Raw genomic sequence first — 21486 nt, 5'->3', positions numbered from 1 at the left:
CCTATTACTTTTTCACTGCCTTGACCCGCTGATCCAGCCCCCTCCATGTTCCAGACCCTCTTTGTTACAATAATCCTCTCATGCTGAAGAAAACACACTATGACAGTGTTGACTAGTTCTGTGTATCCTTTTAAATGTTTTGATTATGTACTGATCCATCACTTCATGTGTGCATTACACTCCTTTTGCTATAGAAACATACATCACAATTTAAAAATGCTAAAAAAAAAAAAAGAAAGAAAGAAAGAAAAGAATCTAAAAACAACTTGGTCTGTGTGCATATCTACCTTTTTTCTTTTGGTGTCAGCTTTTGAAAATAAAGCAAACATGACCTATCCATTAAGTAGGTTGAAACGCCAAAAACAAAAAGCTGATACCCCTGTACTGACCTATATACAGTCCACGTACAGGTCACGCAGAGATCTTATAGCCAACATATTCGAGTCATGGTTACGTTAAGCATGGGCAGGGTGCAAGTAAGGAAAACCTAACGGAGAACAGCATCAACACATGTCAATACTTACTGAAGGATTGTTATTTATAAAACTTCTGGAAGCAGACTGCAGAGCAGAGACAGCCCAGAACAGGTTTACCTTATCAATTTGTACCAGGAAGCAGCAAATCCCTGGAAAGCAGAGCTAATTATGTGTTGGATTTGAACACAAAAATCCGGCAATTATTTTTTTCGCTTTTGAAAAACAAGACAGGGTGGTTTGAATTGGGACATTTTCTCTCCTTTTTATACATGATGGGATTCTTTCAGCATTTGTGATAGATCGTGCTATCACAAGCTTTCAGCTCTGGATGAGGATATAAAACTAACCATGGTTTCTGTCTCCTTTCTGTTCCTCATGTGCAGAGAGTTTAAAGGCTCTTTTACACTGTGCAAACTCGAGGGAAGAATTGTAAGGGGACTGTGGTACAATTTGTGCCTGTTAATCCAAAACAGTGGCTGTGAATTACACCTGATAAGGACTCCAGCGGTCAGTTTGGAGATCATTTTGGACCAGTGCAATATGGCATAAAACGATACAGAATACACAACCAAGCTTGCAAGATCCAATTCACACAGGTAAAAAAGTAAGTGACTGTTTGTCTCGATGCATGCTCAATCATCCAGGTAAGGAAATCCCCAAAAGCTGATTCTGTTCATCTGAACGATGGGTTTTCAGTTGGAGAAACAGTTCATCACTCATCCAAGTGACTTCTTCAGTCTCAGCTCACTGCAGGTTTCCCAAACATATAAACAGTTCCTTTGCACATTGCCCAAAACTAGGACCAGACCAACACAGATCAGTTTCATGATTATTAATATCCAAATTGTTGTGACCATTGACAATTTGGTCAAAGCCAGTGTAGGTGACCCACACATATATGTGTGCGTGCACATGAACATTGTTGGCACAAATGGACAGAACAAGGCTCTCCAGCCTGGTATGGTGTCCCAGTGAGATATACGAATCATTTCCACAGTCACACAAAATAATCTCATGCGTGATTTTTATGTACACAGATGTAATCTGCTTCACGAAGAGCTACACAGGTCAGTCACGCTAGACTGGTACGACGGTCTAAAAAGTAAAAAATTGAGGCCAACTTGTCTTCAAAGGTAAAATTGAAGACAAACGTTTGCTAATGCTTTTAAAATCTACTGTCAGGCTGACATTTTTCCTCCTGAGGTCTAGTATTGCATTATCACTTAGATTGAAAGTCAATAAATCGTTCACAAGTAGGGACATTTTCCAGTTCTTATCTCACTGTGGCGCTTTTAGCTGTCTGAATCTCCATTCCCTCCATTAATCCATCGCTCTCCTCCCGCCTTTAGCCATAGACGTGCTTTCTAAGGGTGATGCTTCTCATGCTGCCAGGGTATTTCGGTGATCCCATGTTTAATACTTTCCACACATGGAGAGAGAACATAAGCAAGGGCAGAGAGGGAGGGAAGTAGTGATGGGGTAAGAAGAGAGATCAGAAGAGAAATTCCAGGGAATATATATATAGATCTGAAATGAGTAGAGGCTGTCGGAATCTAAGGTGTGTGTGTGTTGGCTGTCAGAGTCTATTAAGAGGGCACAGCAACAGCCACAGAGGACAGCCTTCCCTGTCTGTCAAGTCTAGACAAACAACTGAGCCACCGGTAACGCTGAATCACTAGATGGGAACTTACCTTTTTGGAGTCAAAGCATATGGCATATACATATATGGAACAGCAAGCTCAACTCAAAAAAAAGTTTTGAGTACAAAAAAACAGCCCAACCTGATTTTCAACAAAAACATTTCTGTGTATTTTAACAGAAAATTAGACAAGTCTCCAAATCTGATGTTAAAACTTCACGTAGTTCTATAGAAACGATACTGTTTATTGTCCACATCTCGTTGTGTTCTACCTAGCAGTGCTTATCCTTAAATGGTTTAGGGAGTTAGGTTTGTAGTGGGATCACTGGTGTAATTATGTGGCAATGATAAATAGTTAAAATGGCTCATGGATCTGTCAGGAAGATCCTTTGGCAGAACTTTGCTAAGGCCCCAGAGAGGTCAGGACTGGCTCTGGATCAAGCACGCGGGTTAAATTAATAGACTCGACTGTAAGTGTTTCCAGCTTGCTTCCAAAAACGTGGTAGTTATAATTGTAGAAAACTAAAAACAAACCCATCCAATCATAACCAGTACCATCCTTAATGCTCAAATTCTAAACATTTATGCATTTAATTTAACAAGCCTATGAAAATGTCAACTCTGAAAACACAAAAATAAAAATATTTTTTTCACATAATCAGACTCGAGAGGACTAAATAGGACTAGGAATTAAAAAAGAAAAAAAAAACAATCTCTAAATCTGTGCATTATTGAAATGGCTCTGCGGAGTGCTCTGGGTGCTCCATGGTCTACAAATACCACAGTAATCCCCCCCAGACCAGACAAGAGGTTAGTCAAGGTCAAAGAGGTGATGGCTGCAGGCTAGCCACGGCTAACCGAGATTTAATACCAACTAAAATCAATCCCATGTGACTTCAGGATCAAAACCATCTCATGTGCATTGTTTAATTTAAAGAATTTACTGCATGTAATCCCCCCTTTGTTTTCATTGGCAGTCTGTGCACTGTGGTACAATAGCTGCAACCTTAAATCTTCCTCTAATAAAGCTCACATAAATATAAACACAGTCACGGAAAACATTTTGTATTGAACCACAAACAAAACATTAACTGCTAATACCAAAGATACACACACTCATACTCCAACTTGATCCCTGCTGTCATTGCTGACCTTTTATACTATAACACAGTTAAATATGTTCACAGTGGGCTAAAATGGAACCACAGCACAAACAAGATATCATCCAGTTAACTTTAGAAGCATACACTGACCTAAATACATTGCAACTGCAAAAACACTAAATTGTCTATATTAGTACACATCAAAAGGGTCTGACTGAGAACATAAAACAGACTGCTTTCTTGTGTGGAGCAAACTAGAAGTAACTAATCTGTAGGCGTTACAATCCAGATGCTACAAATGTGCTGTAAAAGATGCCCATTTCTGCTAATATATAAATAAAAGAGGAACTGATATTTCACATGAAAGAAGCTATTTTCCACATGTGGGCATGCAGGTGTGCCTTGAAAGTTTGGCTTGTCTTTTGGTGCGCCTTGGGATTAAAATATTTGTTTGTCTTTTTAAAAATCACTGTTTCTAGGGCATCATAAAATGAAATGACTCGATGAGTGAATGAGCTATTGTTCCTACACTGAGAGTCCATTACAGACCAAACAAAATCTCTCTTAATCAGACTGAGACAAGCAGCTGATAAAGTGACCACATTGCTAGTTGGCCTGAAGGGCTGTCGAAAAATAACACAGAACTGGAACGTCTTGGTTTTTAATCCAAGACATGTCATACCCTTTATCACATGTCATATCCTCTGCCTAATATGACTCTGACATATCATGTGATCTAATAACAAAGACAGAGATGTGTGACCGCACCTGACTGCGGGGTTGTCATCAGTGTGTGTGCGTTGCGGTGAGTCGGAGGCAGGGCCGTCCTCCCCGTCCTGAGGCAGCTCTTCACATTCTGCCTCACACTTCTCATCATCCAACAGCTCTGTGATCTGCAGACAGAAATATAAAAGGATGTAAATGAGGAACACTACAAGCACTAAAACAATTAGATTTAAAAACAGGATTACATTACGGAACAACAAAGGTTCTAGCACAGGTAACCACAGTCCACCTGTACTGCGGGTGTAGCATAATCTGGAAATGTTTACCAAAGCGGTTTCTTAAAGGGTAATGCGAGGCATATTTATTTTGCAATAAAGATTTAGGGTTGTAATGTGAAACTTTATTTATCTGTATCTCATGCTGAGTGGAAATATACACGCTGACATTAACCAGCCTCACGATGGAGTCCAATGAAGACGGCCAACTTCACTGTTAGGTTTACAGTTATAAGAATAACATGTGAACATATCCTATATTTTTATTTTTCAGGGACTTTCAGTGATTGCAGAGATAAAATCATTTCATATAAAGCTGTATATACTCTGTGTTTGCAAGGCAGAACCAAGATGTTACAGTTTGTTCAATTAAGATATCCAAATATAGACGACGCTAATGAGTAACACATTGACAGCACAGATGTAGTCTTCAGCAGGGAGGGAAAAAAACATTTCTTTGACGGACAGATGGAGGGGGTGATGAGTGGGCAAGAGAAACGAGAAGGAGGGAGAAGGACGGGAACGAGGGTTTAAATTCGGGCTTGAGGATGTATCATTTTCTCGTTGACGTAGCAATGTCCCGATGCATGATAGTCACATTCCAAGACTGTAATAAGGAGAAACCAGACCACCGGGTATGCAGCACGTAGAGCTTTGCTGTTTGATATAAAATAAAAATAAATTAAAAATTAACAAGTGAATGCATTTTGCTTTTAAATGGCAGATACTCAACCTTTTTTAAATGTCAGACTACATCCACAGCTGTAAACACACTGAGCACATAGTTGACATGTATGATACGTGTGGGTCTGTGTACTCTGCAAATATAGAAAGGTCACAGAAATGGGTCAAAAATTGATTATTAATATAGAAAAATAACCACCAGAAGACATTTGATTTAATTGCGGAGCTTTCTGGATGTTAACTCAACCATATCACACAAACTCTGTGAAAAACTGAACACACAACACACACACCAGAAGGAAAAATCACCGTCTTGTTTTTCCTTTGACTCACAGAGAGCACGTCCTATTGTAGGTGCAGGAAAATCCTTTGATTGGCCTGCACGAGCCACATATTCAAAGCTTTTACAGAGAAGAAAACAGGGTGATGGAAAAAGACGAGCTGATGCTGCGTGTTTCTAGTGCAACCTAAACTCGACAACAAACTATTGAGTTTCTTTTGCCGCAGCTCCGGTTTTAAGGTTAAGATCATGTAAGAAGGTGTGAATACGATGAGGAAAAGGTCAAGCGAGCGAGCCGAAGGGAAAGAAGAAGAGTGATAATGAATCTGCCAGTAAAAAGAAAGAAAGGGAGACGGGAAGGAGATGGATGTAGGAGAGAAGGTGGGAGGGGGAATAAATATGTTGACAGAAATAACTCATCATCATTCTGGTGAACAAGCTGTACTTTATGCTCCAGCTCAAGGATTTCTTTTGTTGATTTAGTAAAATATGACTTTTATAAACAGATATTTTTTCCTGTGTAAAATCATCAGCTGGTTCTTCAGGCTACACCTTATGTTCACATTGCATTAGACACAAGTTTGACCTCAACTACAAAAACCCAGAAAGGAACGTGGATTAAAAGGTTAAACCAGATTCACTGTCATGAGGAAACAACATCACCCTGTTTGCCCTTTCCTGTGCCTCTCTCCTTTGGTCTTCTCAGCATCTGCTGCTGTCACTGTACTGTCACTATGGAAACACCTCTGTTAAAAAAAAGCCCTGATTGGCTGTTGGGAAATTCTTGCATCGTCACATGTGCAGACCTAGGAGGATGACTCACAAGATTCCCTGAAGTAAGAGAGTGTGTGTGTGTCTAAGTGAGACCAAGTGCAGAACGTAGACTTTTAAACAGATTCAGTCTCAGTTTTTATGACAGAGCTTCAATTGAGAAGTGAAAATATCCTTTATCCCAGCATGCAGTTAAGCTGAGCTACGGGGTGATATTTATCTTTACGTGTAGGTGTGTGAAATACCGATTAAATTATATGGAAGCCTGACAGATAATTATTCATCTCCTGACCATCCTTTGCTATTAACACATAAAAAATACAAGTGATGCTAATGTTTCACAGGAGCTGGAAAAATAAGCAGCAGCTCAGCTCATGGTGATGTTAAGAGAAGACTCTGTTCATTTCTGCCTTCACATCACATCACAATCATACTTGGACTTTTCTAGAAACGACCCTGAATTGGATACGTGGAAGAGAATGGATGAATGGAAACCATGCTACCATAGGGAAATATTGTTTTGATTTATTAAAACTCCAATTTTAGATGTTTATATATGAATTCATCTCTTATCTTAGACATTTATATATAAGAACGCAACTTTCCTTGCTTGCTTCTTTCAGCTGCTTTTCATTAAAACGTTCTCCGCTGACCCGGACATACACATAATTATCAACCAGAGAGCTGAAACAATAAATATAGAAACTGTCATTTAGTAAACACCTTCCTGATGTTATAATCCAGATCAGAATATTTTGAGTGTAAAATAATTTCAGATTATGTGATTGGCACAAACAGATACAAACACACACAGCAGGAAATCACAGAAAGACGGGTTAAACATTAAAATTATGCAAAACTCATGAAAAATTCTTTGCACGGAAAATTAATATTGAATTCAATGAACGTGAACTGGGATCAAAGATTTAACAGAAGCATATTCTATCCAGGCTGCTGGTCAGTGACATGGAAAAATTGGTGTGGATAAGCTTTAAATACAAAAGCCCCTGTGTATCCACATTAGCGGTTGACATCATGAACAATGAATCTTGATTGTATAACTTCCCCCTGGGCTAGATGTGTTCATTCAAATGGTATAAATGGAGTTATGAATATGGTCAACAATGTGCTGAGTAAGTTATCAGAAAGCATTTGAGGTGATGTAACAATATTAGAGGATAAGAGAGGTTAAATCCCCCTGTCAAGATGACCTTGCTTGATCATTCATTGGGTTGGTTAAACAGTTATAAACCCCCACCCCACCCCCATTTAGGGCTGTGGAAATCTTTAATCGGGCTAACTTATCAAATTAATGTTTAAAAACAGAAGATGCAGTGCTTTTAGACATCAAGTCCCAGTGATGATAGACAAGTGCGCCTCTGTGTGGTGTGTGTGTGTGGTCGAGTGGGTGAAAAGATGGGAGAGAACACTCTAGAACAAAAGGTCACGACATTGGCTCTTATTTAGCAGTCTAATCCAGAGTTTCAGGATGGCGAACAAGGAACAAGCTGCACTGACATCACTAGCTTGGCTGTCAAACTGTTTGTGGGCCAAGAACACAGAACAATCACAGAACAACTGATTGGGATGGGCATTACTGATCTCAAACTGTGGCCTACATTTGCGGTTTCTAAGGGGTCATTTGTACGCTCAGAGCGGTTTGAGACTAAAGAGAACAAAGACGAGAAGCAGTTCTTTCTCATTTTCAGATTTATCTACTGCAGAGAAGAAGCTGAACTGTGAAGTAGACTTTTTTTAAGGTGCTGGAAGTGTAAAGGTCCAAACTGTTCAACTGAATCTCCTCTCAGTGCTTTATTGCTCATTCTTGCTTGCAAGACTGCACTGTTTACTTCCAGCAGTACCACTGGAGAACAGCCCTCTGGCCTAATGTTCCTGCAGTGAGTGGGCAGTGTGATCTAGATCTTAGTCAAAGTAAATAAATCAAGAATGTAGCTGTGTATTTATAAGACGTTATTGAAAAATCCGTAGATCTTTGTGTGTTCATACTGTATATCTCTCCACAGCTATTATACATCTCCTCTGCTGTCCAACTAGGCCAACAGATCCTCCTTAAATAACTCCACATTCCAACTTAAATAGGCTACCACTCAATAATTTATCACTCGTGTCAGAGGTCCAAGCAAGTGTGTGTCCTCCATCCTAAGCAGGCTGTTCACTGCTGCTGAACACCTTGATATTTATGAATTTACTACATCCACCCAGTTGGAGTTACTGTTCACAGTTCTGACCGCACCTGTGCTTTCATTAAGACAGTAATTAAGTAGACAGACAAGTCTTTCATACATGGAACACATAATCCTAGTTCATCTAGGTTTTAAAATTATAACCTCCTTTCATTCACTCAACTGCATGTATACACATTGCAGCTACACTACAATGCAGCTATTGATTATTTTAGTAATAGAGTAATCTCTTCAATTCCATTTTACTTATACAGCACTAAATCACTACAACAGTCACCACAAGGAGCTTTATATTGTAAGGTAGACCCTACAATAATACATACAGAGAAAAACCCAACAATCATATGATCCCCTATGAGCAAGCACTTTGGCGACAGTGGGAAGGAGAAACTCTTTTTAACAGGAAGAGGGAGGGGCAGCCATCAATTGATGGATAATCTATTGATTAATGCATCAATTAATCGAGTAATCAGATAAGAAATACTTTCTGACTTTAATAAAAGCTTTTGTACTGCTGAAAACAGATGTTATTATGATGTAGACATTAATTATAATAATATGATAACTAGGGATGGGTATCGTTTAGGTTTTATCCGATACCGGTGCCAAACCGGCACTTTTGAAACGGTGCCGGTGCTTAAACGGTGCTCAAACCGGTGCTTAAAGAATGGAGAACACCAACTTTGTCCAAAAACCTCTTTTTTTGTAAAAAGATAACAATGTTAGCCTTTTCTGCAGCTATGGGGCATATATGGTATCACTCTTGGCTGGAAGCAGTGCTTAAACAATGGAAAAAACACAAACTTTATCCAAAAACCTCTCATGTTTAACTGTTTTCCACTTTTTCTTTGGTCATTTTAGCCTTTTTGGCCAGGGTGAAGGGAGCATCTGCCATCAAACAAGAAGACAGCCGCATGTAGCTATGATGATGTTTGTTAGTTCACCTTACATGCATTAATGTAATAACGTGGTTAGCCTACTCAAATTACACACGAACAACATTAAGCTACTCACGCAGAGAAGAACGGCTGCTGCTGCCATCATCATCCTCATCATTTCTGCTACACTGGCAGGGCTAGGGGCCAGGACTCTCCTCTTCGGGTTTTTAGGGGATGTTGCTAACTCCGGGTCCGATAACAGGCACCACACCCGCAGTAGATGTGCTCGGTGTGAGGTCTTGCAGCACGCTATCAAATACGGTGCATTTCTCGGCTTTTAACAAAATGCTATACGTCGCCAGGTGTTTCATCAGATTCGAGGTGTTACCTCCTTTGCACAGTATCACCTTAAAGCACTTGCCGAGTTTGCATCTTTTGCTGTGAAGTACAGCCAGACTTTGACCGCTTCGCCTTGGGCATTTTTAATCTGTAGCTCTGCTCTAAAAGAACGTACGTACCTGGACCCGCCTACTATCCTCGGAAACGTAAAATGATTGGCTAGAATCTAGTGTATCACAGCTCAGGAAAAAAAAAGCACCGAAATAAAGCACCGAAATGTGCGCTGCTTTTCGGTCTGGTTACTACCGTTTATGTCAGAACTGGTGCCATCATGGCACCGGATACCGGTACCCATCCCTAATGATAACTGAGTGTCCAACCTAACAGAGTCTCGCTCATGTACATTTTTATTAGCTTGTGAAAAAAAGTTAAATATTAATGCAATTTAATTATTATTTAATAGAGTATTTTATATTATTTCTTTTTCTGAAAAATGTTATTAAAATCCCTGAAATATGCATGGTCTAGTACACCCAACGCCCCCCTTTAGACTCACCCCTGTTTGCTACAGGTATTGCTCCAATGTAAAACAGGACAGCTGCTTTCAGCTAGGGCTGCCACAAACGATTATTTTGATAGTCGACTAGTCACCGATTATTTTTGCGATTAGTCGACTAATCAGATCATGCATCCATTGGATGTAAAACGTACAGATTATTGCACCAGCAGCATCTGCTCTTATATAACTATCATTAGCTTACAGCCTTAAGTGTTTAAGGTCTGTGCTAACTAAAAATAAAGACAAGATGATAGTTTATTAAATTTTAATGAAATTTGCAGATTGTTTCGGTGAAGTTTAATGAACTCCTTGCTATCTAAAATATAACAGGACACCGGAGTAAATTCTCGAGCATCTCACACTTCTGATAATCAGCTGTCTGCTTAACGTTTATTCAGCTGTGTAAAAACTATAACTTTAATCTCAGCCAAACCGATTTCTCAGAAACAAATAAAATACTAAAAAAAAAGCCAAACAATAACATTTTTAAGTTGTCTAAGTGACTCATATATGTTTAACCTGAGTAGTGAAAGACGGCGGTGGGTTTGAAAACGATTTGCCGGGAGTCCGGTGTTCTCAGCGGCTCTAGTGAGCCTTGCCCCGGCTAGCTATCGAGCTGGTGGGTAACAGACGTCTCCGAAAACGTCGGAGCGCTTTTGAAAATATGTGGTGTCTTGATAAACTGAGCAGATATTTGAGGTTTACACAGCTACATTCTCGCTTGAAAATATCTTAAACGTTTATTTTGTGACCCAGAAAGAATAATAAGAGTAATATTAAAACTAACTAGCTGCCGCCATTGTTGGAAACTGCACTATGAATTCTGGGGCAGAGCTACTTCTTCTTCTTCTTCGGGGTTTAACGGCAGCTGGCATCCTTGTACATGCAGTGCTGCCATCTTCTGTTTCAGTCCGTTATTACACTCTTAAATCCTACTACTTATTCCTGCGTCTTTTGTGATCTTACAAAGCTTCAAACGACGTGTCGACTATTAAATCAGTCGTCGACGATTTTGATAGTCGACGTAATCATGACTAGGGCTGGGCTTACACTGTGTCTTACCCTAAGTCAACAGTTCATCTGCACATTTTAATATACGTTAGTGAAGATTTTTTGCTGTCTTAAAACAAACAGCGGTGGATGGAGCAGCTTCAGAGTTCAATTTTCCTCATGTCAGCGTTTGTTGGACTCTGCCAGCATTTTTCCAGTAAAGGTTTAAATGGTGATCACAGGAACAGCGCTGCTGTTTTGGATGCAAGTCTCGGTAATGGCTCCTCCTCTTTTCTTTTCGCGGTGTGTAAACAGAGTCCGGACTACACGTTAAACTGTGCCAGCGTCATCATCACTGCTGCTGTTGTTGTGTCATCAGGGTTTTTGTTTAAAACTGTGTGGGCTTAATGTTGTTAAACTTTTTATTCACATGCTGCTCCTAAATCTGTTGGTACTGCAGGTCTGTTTTAAATTGCAAAGCGCTCACGTTCCTACGGTGACAACGGCACAAAAGCAGTCAAAGAAAGGAATTTGCATCGAGAATTTTTTGTAAGAGAATTCTATGAATTACTCCATGAATCGTTGCAGCTCTGCATTAAACAGAAAAAAATGACACCTGGTGCAATTAAAGGGTCATACAGCAACGCAGCAGGGAGCAGAAAAGTAATAACAGAAACAATTACCCACATACTAAGTCTTCTCACAAGCTGCCTAACAAATGCATTATAAAACATCTGTTGCTGAAGCCTTAACTTATGTCCACTTCGGGCACAGGGGATGTACAAAGGGATCTGAGGTCTTATTGAGACATGAAACGGAACAATTATGTAACAAGAAAAGAGCTCAAGAGGAAAAGGTCTTAGGTTCAGTAGTCAAATTAACTTCAAGCCTACAAGCCTCATTTAATCTGCAGAAATATCAACTGTGGCCCCAGTACACAAGGCACTGTGGATCACAGATATTATTATTCAGATGGGACAGTGTGCGCACTTTTTATGTTTGCAATATTGGTACTGCAGTGTCGCTGTCTGTCTAAAAGCTATGAGTCAGAACAGAGCAGCATTTTAGTGCCACAGGATTGTGGTTGATTAGAGCAATAATATATTTTCAAGCTGGTGTGTATCCAAAGAAAATGTGGGCTAAGGAATCAAAACGCACTATCAGACAGTCCAGCCAAGCCAAGCTAAGCTGCACCAAAAATGTCACAAGCCATCTCAGTAGAGAATCCAGAATATTTTTCTTTCATATTCCAAGCAGAAACCCTGAAACTAAGAAGTGTGAACTAAAAAACAAACCTTTTATTATCCTCGCAACAGCAACAAGCATCAGCGTACTCTTGTTGTCACCCAAGCAGAAATTCAACTGACTCCGATTATATTCATCTTTGTCAGACCTATTCCCACCTTGTTGTGCTCCAAAGTTGAGCACAAACACACTATAAAAACAACACCTGCCTTCCACCTTTCTCCGCTCATTATCGTTCATGTACTTCTCTGTTACGCTGCTTTTACAATGTCTCTCCATTTCTTAGGAATTGGCTCATTTTATGTGTGCTAGCTAGGCTCGACCAAGCATTTTCAACTTACTCTTTAGTTTGTAACCAGGCTTGATTCAAGGTCTCCTGTGTGAAAGCAGGTGTGTGTGGGAGATAATCCCCTTCATGAGAGTCATCCCCGGTGTAGAGCAGGGACTGGAGGTGTGAGTTACATGGTTACATCATCACCGGCTTCTTTTCCTATCCTCCTCCCCTGTCTCACCACCTCTACCTCCCTCCCTCTCTCCTTCCCTTCAGTTATTCCTCTTTTGTCTCTGCACTCTTGTCATTTCTCCCCTATCTTCCTGGCTGCTTTCTCTCCCCCTCCTTCTTCAAACCACCCACTTTTTTGCCCTCTCTATTACATAAGACACATGGATCAGTGCACAGACATGTCTTTACAGATTTGCTTCTGTCTTCTCATTCTTCATCTGCTCTCACCTCCTCCATTATGTCTCTTAGAAATATTATAGTCTCATTCATCTGACAAATCAGACAATAAAACCGAGGTCAACAGCTAACAGGAAATGACATGGCGCTGCTTGAAAGAACTTGTGCTTTACGTTGTTGTTGTTTAGAGCGCAATTACAATCTAATTAGTTGTCTTTTTACAATGCAAAGCCTTTGAAGAGGTTAAACTTTTCCTTGAATAAAAGGTAGGATTTGGCAGATAATAACTCCAAGGACTCAATATTACGAGGCAAGTGGAAGCAAAGTCTGCAGTGGTTCGGTTAAGAGCACACTAAAATAGAGGCAAAAACTGTGTGAAGCGAAGAATAAAAGATAAGGAGAGGGGAGCAAACAAAGCAAGCAGCTGAAAGATTTTGAATAGGTGACACAATGTAGATATATAGCAAAGTTTCTCTTTTTCTTTTTGTGGTCATACTTTCACAATGACAGGCTGCCCTTTCACTCCAACATTTTTTAAAGAGTCCCTGCTGTGGCAAACAACGTACTCTTAAATTAAAGTAGCACAGCATTTGAGATACTGATCAATGTTGGCTCTTTATTGTTGTATTTTTGTTATCACACAAAAGCACAAGGGCACTGTAAAGTTAAAAGTTAACTACGCCTTTCTTTGTACTGTGCACGACAGCAAAGAGAACGGTTGTTAGAAAGCGGAGGAAAATGTTTGGTTTAGGCTCAGGTGTTTCTATAAAACTACATTCTTGTAATGCTCTGTGTAAAGTATGCAGGGGTGTGCCATTGTCCCTGGGCGGGAACACCAAGATCATTTGGAGAAAAATTTTGTTTACAGAAAAATGCTGTATTGTTTTCCTTAAACGCCACTGCTTACATTTCAACATTACCAAGAGGAAGTGGGTACAGCTGGTACCAGTGTTATTTACATTTCCTTACAGCAAAACTTCAGCCTGATCTTCTAGCTAATTAATAACTCCAGTTGGAGACACTGTAGTTTTGTTACAAGGAAAGATTTTTGTACGTAACAGGTTTGAATCAGTTAATGTGATGTCTTCTAGATTTCTAATAACAACATCGTCACTGGAGTCAAAATAAAGCAGTTGCTATTCTCACGTTAGCCTTTAAGGTTGATCATTTATTACATCTAACTTACTGCTGCTGATGCCAACAACAAAATTTTATTATTTATAAAAAAAAAGACCTCAGCGCAAGACAGAACGTGCTTGTTAGATGGAACAATCACTTCAAGCCTTTTTAAATTCTTTTATGCTGTTGGGTGACATTTATAAATTTCATCTTTCGCTTTTCATAAGATTCGACTGCTATCTCTGTGCGTCAGCGCTGAAAAAAATTTCCCCTCTGACCCTGGCACGGTTAAATGCCACATTTTACAGCCAAATGCCACCAGAGAGGACGAAGAAAACACAAAGAGGAGGAAGACAAAGAGGAATCTAACAGCTTTTGTGAAAGCACGCTTTTGTCCATATGTAACGATTGATGCCAATAAATTTACGTTTTTACAAAAGTTTTATTTTCTGCAAATAACTTGGCAAGAAATTTTAAATTTGTCTTGTTTTCCCATTTGATTGTTTTGTACTTTGTTTTTATTTGCAGATTTCTAATTATTATATCAGGTTAAAAAGGCATTTACCATCACTCTCTAGATTTAGAGACTGTGTTTGTTTGAGGATAAAAGAAAAGCTACAAAGACCCCTATGGGAGAATGACCGGGGTGAACAAAAAACAGATGAAGAAGACTTTATTGATCCCAGGGAGAAAATAATCTGTTACAGCAGGAGGGAAGACATGTGTGGGCTGGAAAGACCAAAAACTGCATTAACGAGTAAGCTTGAAAATAGACGACCTCTCTGTGGACTGTGATAAAATGTTTTGCCACGACAGCACAAACTATATTTACTATATCTTCACCATTCACAGTCATTAATAAATTCAAAAGCATTTGCAAAATCAAGTGTAGAAAGTGTGCTATGCTAATTATTGTCATATTATTGGACACCGACAGTACGCAAGGCAGAAACAACAATACTGAGAGGCGTGGTATAAGAGAGATGGGTCGAACCTGTTCATTGATGGAGCTGTAGTCATTGGTGGTGGAGACATCATCGTCCTCTGAGTCAAACAGGCCCTCCTGATTGTCCAGCAGCTCTGCCAGGACTCTGCTGACAGACTCCTGGTCCCGAAGGTCCTCTCCTCCTGTTGACAGACTGCAGATGGAAAATGACAGAAAAGTTTGAGTTGGCTGCACACTGCTTCCCATGAGAATAATAATACTCCCATGAGAATAAACACCCCTCTTTTTTTAACTTCTGTGTAAGCGTGTTCCTGCAAGTGCCAAAAATAAAAACTTCTTTCACTCTTTAAAAAAAAATAAAAAATAGATATTCAGCTGTCACTCTATTCTGTGGCTTCATTAAATGTGATGTGGTATATGGCTTCAAGAGTTTCCTTCCACTGACTTTACAGCTTTATAATCTGATAATTTGCACTTGATTAATCATTTCCACTGAAGATGTAACAATGAAGCTTTTGAATACAAGCAGCAGGAGTTCTAAAACAAGAAATGTAGTACTGAATATATACTAGTGACATATCCACACCATCCTCATTAAGTTTAAAGTAAACATCTGTAAGACGGAGACGGTAGCTGTGTACAATGATCAAAATTACAATTCGAAATTCTTAAATAACTGCAGAAGAATCTTACTGGAAGATGTCGGGTCCAAAGACGGCGGCCAGCGCTCCGACGTTCCAGCTCTTTTGCTGAAGTGACGCCACGCTAGCCAGGAAGCGGCACAGGAAACGCAACAGACCGTAGTTCAACTGGGGAAGGTCCTGAAGCAGATACTTCAAATTTCTACACAGCTCTTCTTCGTTGTCGTAATCTAGCAATGTGAAGACGAAAAACCGGATATCATTACTTAAGCCAATATACATTCATTTCTTTGCTTAACCACTTCCACTTTACTGTCACCGGGGCTGGAGCTCTCATTAGGCGAGAGGCAGGGGACGCCCTGGACAGCTCAACAGGTCATCACAAGGCTAAGAGTATTTACACCTATGGCCAATTTAGAATCATCAAAGAACGTTAGGTTTTTGATGGACTGTGCAAAGCAGCTCCCAGGAGAACCAGCAGGTCGTGCTTGCTATGAAGAAGCACAGCTAGCGAGAGCTCGACCCCACAGACAGGATGTAATTATTTTATTTTTAGTTGAAAAGGGTGTAAGCTCTTATTTCAGAATCACTATTAGAACTTCTGTTGTAGTCTGTGTTGCTTTTAGAGCTTGTTCTCAAAACGAATGATAATGTGGGGTGAATTATGGGTTATCGGGTCCTTCTTGGTCCTTCACAGATAGCCTTAAAAAATCTTATCAAGAGAAACTGCACACACAGATAACATTATGCTCAGTTTCACCTCTGCGAGAGGTGAGACAGAGGGCGACAGAGAGGAAAATGTGCAAAAAAGGCAATCCTTTTACAAGTGCAGTGGTGCCATTACACAATATAATAGACTGAGAAATAAATGGCATGACAAGGAGTCTCGACAAACACACAGCCAGTCTTCTACTATAATCTGGATGACAGCAACCGGAACAACCATCATTGTGACAAGGGGATTAGAGCAGATTATCTGTGATAAAAACAGAGGGGAAAGAGGACAGGCCAAAGAGCTGAAACAAAAAAGGGAAATGAAACCCATGCCTTTCAATCACATTTTTTACCCAAATACACAAAAATCCCTCAAAAAGGAAGAATTAATAACCACTGAAAGACAGCAGTTCTCTCTGGGACATTGTTAACACAACCTTAGATTTTGAATTTGAGAAGAGTGTGGACAAGCAGAGGCACAAAGAATGAAGAAAGGAAAAGATAAAGGCTGTGCATCAGCGTAGCAGATGTGCAAACATAGAGGTAATTCAGGTTCTCGTTATGAAAGAGTTTGTTTCAGCCAGTTTTCCTTACATGCAGACCACCGTACTGTGTACGCACAGCATATATAACCAGCATCAGCCTACATGGGCACAGCCTTAACAGCTTAAAACAAAATCAACTTGGATGAAGACCCAGAAATGATGCAGAAGAGTGTGTGCTTGTTTTTATAACAGTTATGGTCAACACTCTTTTCATAGGAAGTACATTTACAGACTGAGCAGAACAAACTCAAAGCTCCAACCGGATTTTAGGAAGACAGGGTGAAAAAGGAGGTTAACTGCATTGTACTGGATAAAAACAGACTGTGGTTGAGTGTAGAAGAAATTCGTAAAATAGCATGAGAAGAGGAAACACAGCCACGGTCACACACCTTGATAGAGCTGTAGTATACGTCCCTGTATAGCTGTCGGGATAACGGGCTCAGGAAGCTCCTGCAGGAACAGTCGGAGCAAACTGACGGCTGACGCCAGATCGGCCTCCTTCTCTAGCTTCACCTCCTCACCACTGTCATAGCGCTGACGCAACCAATCCACTCGCTCTGCATTGCCATTAACCAGGAAGAGCCCCTCAAAGTCCAGGTGACCTAAAGACACAAATAGCAGCAGTTATGAATATGTTAATTATTAACTCAAACTACTTCAAAACCATTCATGTTAATATACAGTTCAATTTTCAGTATTTGGTTAGCTTGGTTTGCTTATTCATTTTTACCAGGATTTTTTAAAATTATATTTATTATATAACAATCAAACCTTTCTCATATTTGCATAATTGTTAAGATAACCTCATCAAAGCCCTACTGTGGTTCACAAACAGGTGTTGTCATGCTTAAGTCTTTAGAGGTCTTGGCAGTAGCTTAGGGGTGGCACACTTTTTTGCAGCTAAAGGTTTGTCAAATTAAGTCCTCTTGTAGAGGTGATCAGGAAGGTATGCCAGGCATTACAGTAGTTTTGCAAGTTCTAATACATACTAGGTGACAGTCTTGCTTTCTGTAGTTTGGTTTGCTTGCTTTGGATTAATTTTGCATGTAAGTAAATTTTTTAGTAGTTGATATCAAAAGCAGAGAAAAACAGAGACACTGGATCCAATCAACAATCCCATTCACAAGCTCATGTCTGTCAGAGAACTCTTTAACAAAATCAGGCATTACAGAGTCCAAAACCGATGTTGTAATAACATGCTTATTGTCACCTTGTAAAGTGTAACAACCAGGTTTAGCACCAGGAATACTATTATATTGTTATTGGTGTTTTAAAACAGTAAAGATTCATATGCTTCCCCCCCCCCACAGGGCATGTTTTTCTGACAATAATAACTCATAAAGATGCAACAAAATACAGCTTGGTCATGTTAGAGTTTCCAAATTAGGAATTGAAAATTACCAACCTGTAAGGGAAGTCAAAACTAACTGAGTACTGTAATTTTGCTGATGCAGAATGATTCAGATCCTTCACTGTTACACAACTTATATAAGATGAACAAAAGAAAGTACAGTGATGTGTGTGTGTGTGTGTGTGTGTGTGTGTGTGTGTGTGTGTGTGTGTGTGTGTGTGTATGTATGCAAAAACATTTGGTTATGTGGATTCTTCCCTTATCTATCAGAAAAAGCATGACCATACTGTAATATCATTCGCATGTGAGGCAGCATCACATGTGTTTGTGACAGAAAAGATAAACCAATCTGTAAATCTTGTCAAGGCTTTTTAGAGGACATTTTTAGAATAACCAACATTTTTCCCCCTTGTTTACCAAACATATCAGTTGATCTTGTAAAACAATATCCTGATGTTATGCACTGCAATGTCACGTGAATCTGCTGCAAAAGATTTTGGGTTCTTTTTCTGGATGTGTAACAACTACTTGGTTGCAGCTACCTGACCAACCACTTGTAAGTTGTTGAAGTAGCGTGTAAGTTGTAAGTTGTTTATACAAATTTGCCAAAAAATGTACTGAAACATATACAAACAAAAGAAAAGGGGAATATTTGATAAATGCATTAAAAGCAAAGCTCCAAAGAAATACATTGACTGCATGCATTTTCACCTGAGAACATCTGTTTAGTGGTGAGTGTTCTAGATCTGATGACTTATCGCTATCACAAATGTGCGAAAATGATCCGTTCTTGACAACACAACAAATATATGGTGTGGAGAGAAAAAAAACACACGAAATGCTTCAAACTATATTTAAGTGGTAATGGTTTGATGTGTGGATTACATTTGATTATAGCCTCACTCTCCAGTTTCTTATCTGTTAACAAGCAAGACAATCAACTAAGTCCAAATGATGACAGGAATCCCGTGGGACCTGCTCCCTTTTATATCTCCACAAAGCCGTCTACATGAAGAACACCAGAGGTACACAGAGTGACAGCAGAGTTACACTCAAATAAAATAAAACGGTCTCTCAGTCTTGGCTGATCCATTAAAACACTGGGCATTTGCTCAGACATGCCTCTAATGTTTTCAGCTTTTGGCAACTGTCTTCTATCAAATTGACATTTCACGTCATTTTCCTGCTTCAACTACTACCAGGCATCCCAGAGAGACGGAGGCCTTTTCACTGTCTTAGTAACTTCCTGACAGGCAGCACCGCTCTAATTATTGCACCAGCAGAGACCCTGGAGACTTATTGCATAACCTCATGTAGTCAAAGAGCCCCCAAGTTACACAAATCACCAACCTGCTTCACTGGAAACAATTTGAAGTGGTACTTCATTTCAGCAGTGTTTAAAAAAAGTTCAGTGACAACTCCAGAAAAAGCGTATTTATTCAACACTTATTTACTTTAACGTGAAAATGTATCCAGCGTGTCCAGCGTCCCATTGACCTGCTTTGTAAGATCTATATCAAAGATTAATCCTATTTAAATGATCAGGATGCTTCCTGATAATCTTTTTTTTATTACTTTAAACCATTTATTGTCTTCTCAGGCAATTCCTTCATTTTATGTGGGATATATTTACAGCTGTGGAATTGCTTTTCAATCTCTAATGATACAAAGTACATCAACTGATCTTTACATGCTCAGTTGTTTTTTATCTCATTTTGCACACAGTAAGGGTAACGACATACAAGTGTCTAATTGATATAACAAGGGTCAAACCAACAACATATCTTTAGCATACATAAGACTGTCTGGCTGAGGTTTTAAAGAGCTATAAAACAAGTACTGATAGTGTAATCTAATCAGTACCAATATACAAGCCCAATTCAGATTTGGTTAGTTTAAAAAAAAAAACTTGGATCTGGCTAGTGAAACAGTCAGGCATTTTACTTCTCATCTTTCAGACTGAGCTGTCTTAACTGCCAACTTCCTTTTTGTAAGAACATGACAGAAGACTGAAGTTACTGTTGTGTGATGCTCATACAGAAATGTTCTAGGGGGTTATAGGAAAATCCAGGGCGAGCGCTTGGTAGGTTACTCTCTTCACTCTCTTCTGTTTTCACAAGTGAGGCTGAAGTTGACAGAAGTGTTATGTAACAGAAGGAAGCCAGCCGTGGAGCTGTCTGCCAGGGCCTTCAGAATTTATCTTATCAAAAACTGGATCCCACAAACAACATATTTTGGTTTTATCATGATGTAAGATACTGTAGCTCAACAAAAGCAGGACTGAAACATCACAGACGTAATCTGATTTAGCTGAACATCCAACATTTTGTACTGAGAAATTGTTTAAATCTTTGGCTCGACGTGTTTAGTTAAATAAGCGGAATGACATACAGGTGCAACCCCTCGAGTCAAACTACAGCTAAAACGGAATAAAAGGATTTTGACATCAGCTGCAGAGTTATTTCTACATTAAGTAAACTAACATTAGTGGTAATTATGTAAGATTATGTAATGCCTGTATCCTGCTACAAATTAAACGCTCCATGTAAATATGACTCATAACTTTAACTGAGGGAGATGCAGCAGATCCTTACCAAAAAGAAATGAGGTGAAAGATCTGCTTCAGCCACATGCAAAATTTAAGGCACCTCTTATAATTTAATCACAGAAGATTTAGAGAGGAGCTTTATCAATACATGGACTTCTCTGCTTCTTTTGTACACACTGAATGTCTGTAACTAGGCTAAGTTCTTCACTAAGGATGGGTACCAGTATCCTGTGCCATAATGGCATCGGTTCTGACATAAACGGTAGTAACCAGACCGAAAAGCAGCGCACATTTCGGTGCTTTATTTCGGTGCTTTTTTTTCCCTGAGATGTCATACACTTTGGATTCTAGCCAATCATTTTATCTTTGTAAGCGTAGTAGGCAGGCCCAGGTACGTACGTTCTTTTAGAGCAGAGCTACAGATTAAAAGTGCCCAAGGTGAAGCGGTCAAAGTCTGGCTGTACTTCACAGCAAAAGATGCAAACTCGGCAAGTGCTTTAAGGTGATACTGTGCAAAGGAGGTAACACCTCGAATCTGATGAAACACCTGGCGACGTATAGCATTTTGTTAAAAGCCGAGAAATGCACCGTATTTGATAGCTTGCTGCAAGACCTCACACCGTGCACATCTACTGCGGGTGTGGTGCCTGTTATCGGACCTGGAGTTAGCAACATCCCCCAAGAACCCGAAGAGGAGAGTCTTGGCCCCTAGCCCTGCCAGTGTAGCAGAAATGATGACCGATGATGATGGTAATTTACGTTGAGTAGGCTAAC

At 39.7% G+C, this 21486-nt stretch overlaps 1 protein-coding gene across 4 annotated transcripts in view; it reads right to left on the bottom strand.

Moving 5' to 3' along the window:
- The window catches only part of fam13b (family with sequence similarity 13 member B), a 67698-nt gene that overhangs the window by 26062 nt on the left and 20150 nt on the right, over positions 1-21486 (bottom strand). For all 4 annotated transcript variants that reach the window (XM_084907603.1, XM_084907609.1, XM_084907625.1 and 1 more), the window contains exons 4-7: positions 17203-17415; positions 15607-15784; positions 14962-15106; positions 3987-4111 (exon numbers count right to left, since the gene is read on the bottom strand). In XM_084907603.1, coding sequence (XP_084763729.1) covers positions 3987-4111; positions 14962-15106; positions 15607-15784; positions 17203-17415 — 661 coding nt within the window. The remainder of the gene's footprint in view (positions 1-3986; positions 4112-14961; positions 15107-15606; positions 15785-17202; positions 17416-21486) is intronic.

This window comes from Perissodus microlepis, chromosome 2 (assembly GCF_051167445.1).
Source record: "Perissodus microlepis isolate ML-2025 ecotype Zambia chromosome 2, ASM5116744v1, whole genome shotgun sequence".
NCBI classification, from domain to species: domain Eukaryota; kingdom Metazoa; phylum Chordata; class Actinopteri; order Cichliformes; family Cichlidae; genus Perissodus; species Perissodus microlepis.
This window is presented reverse-complemented; position numbering and strand designations above follow the sequence as displayed.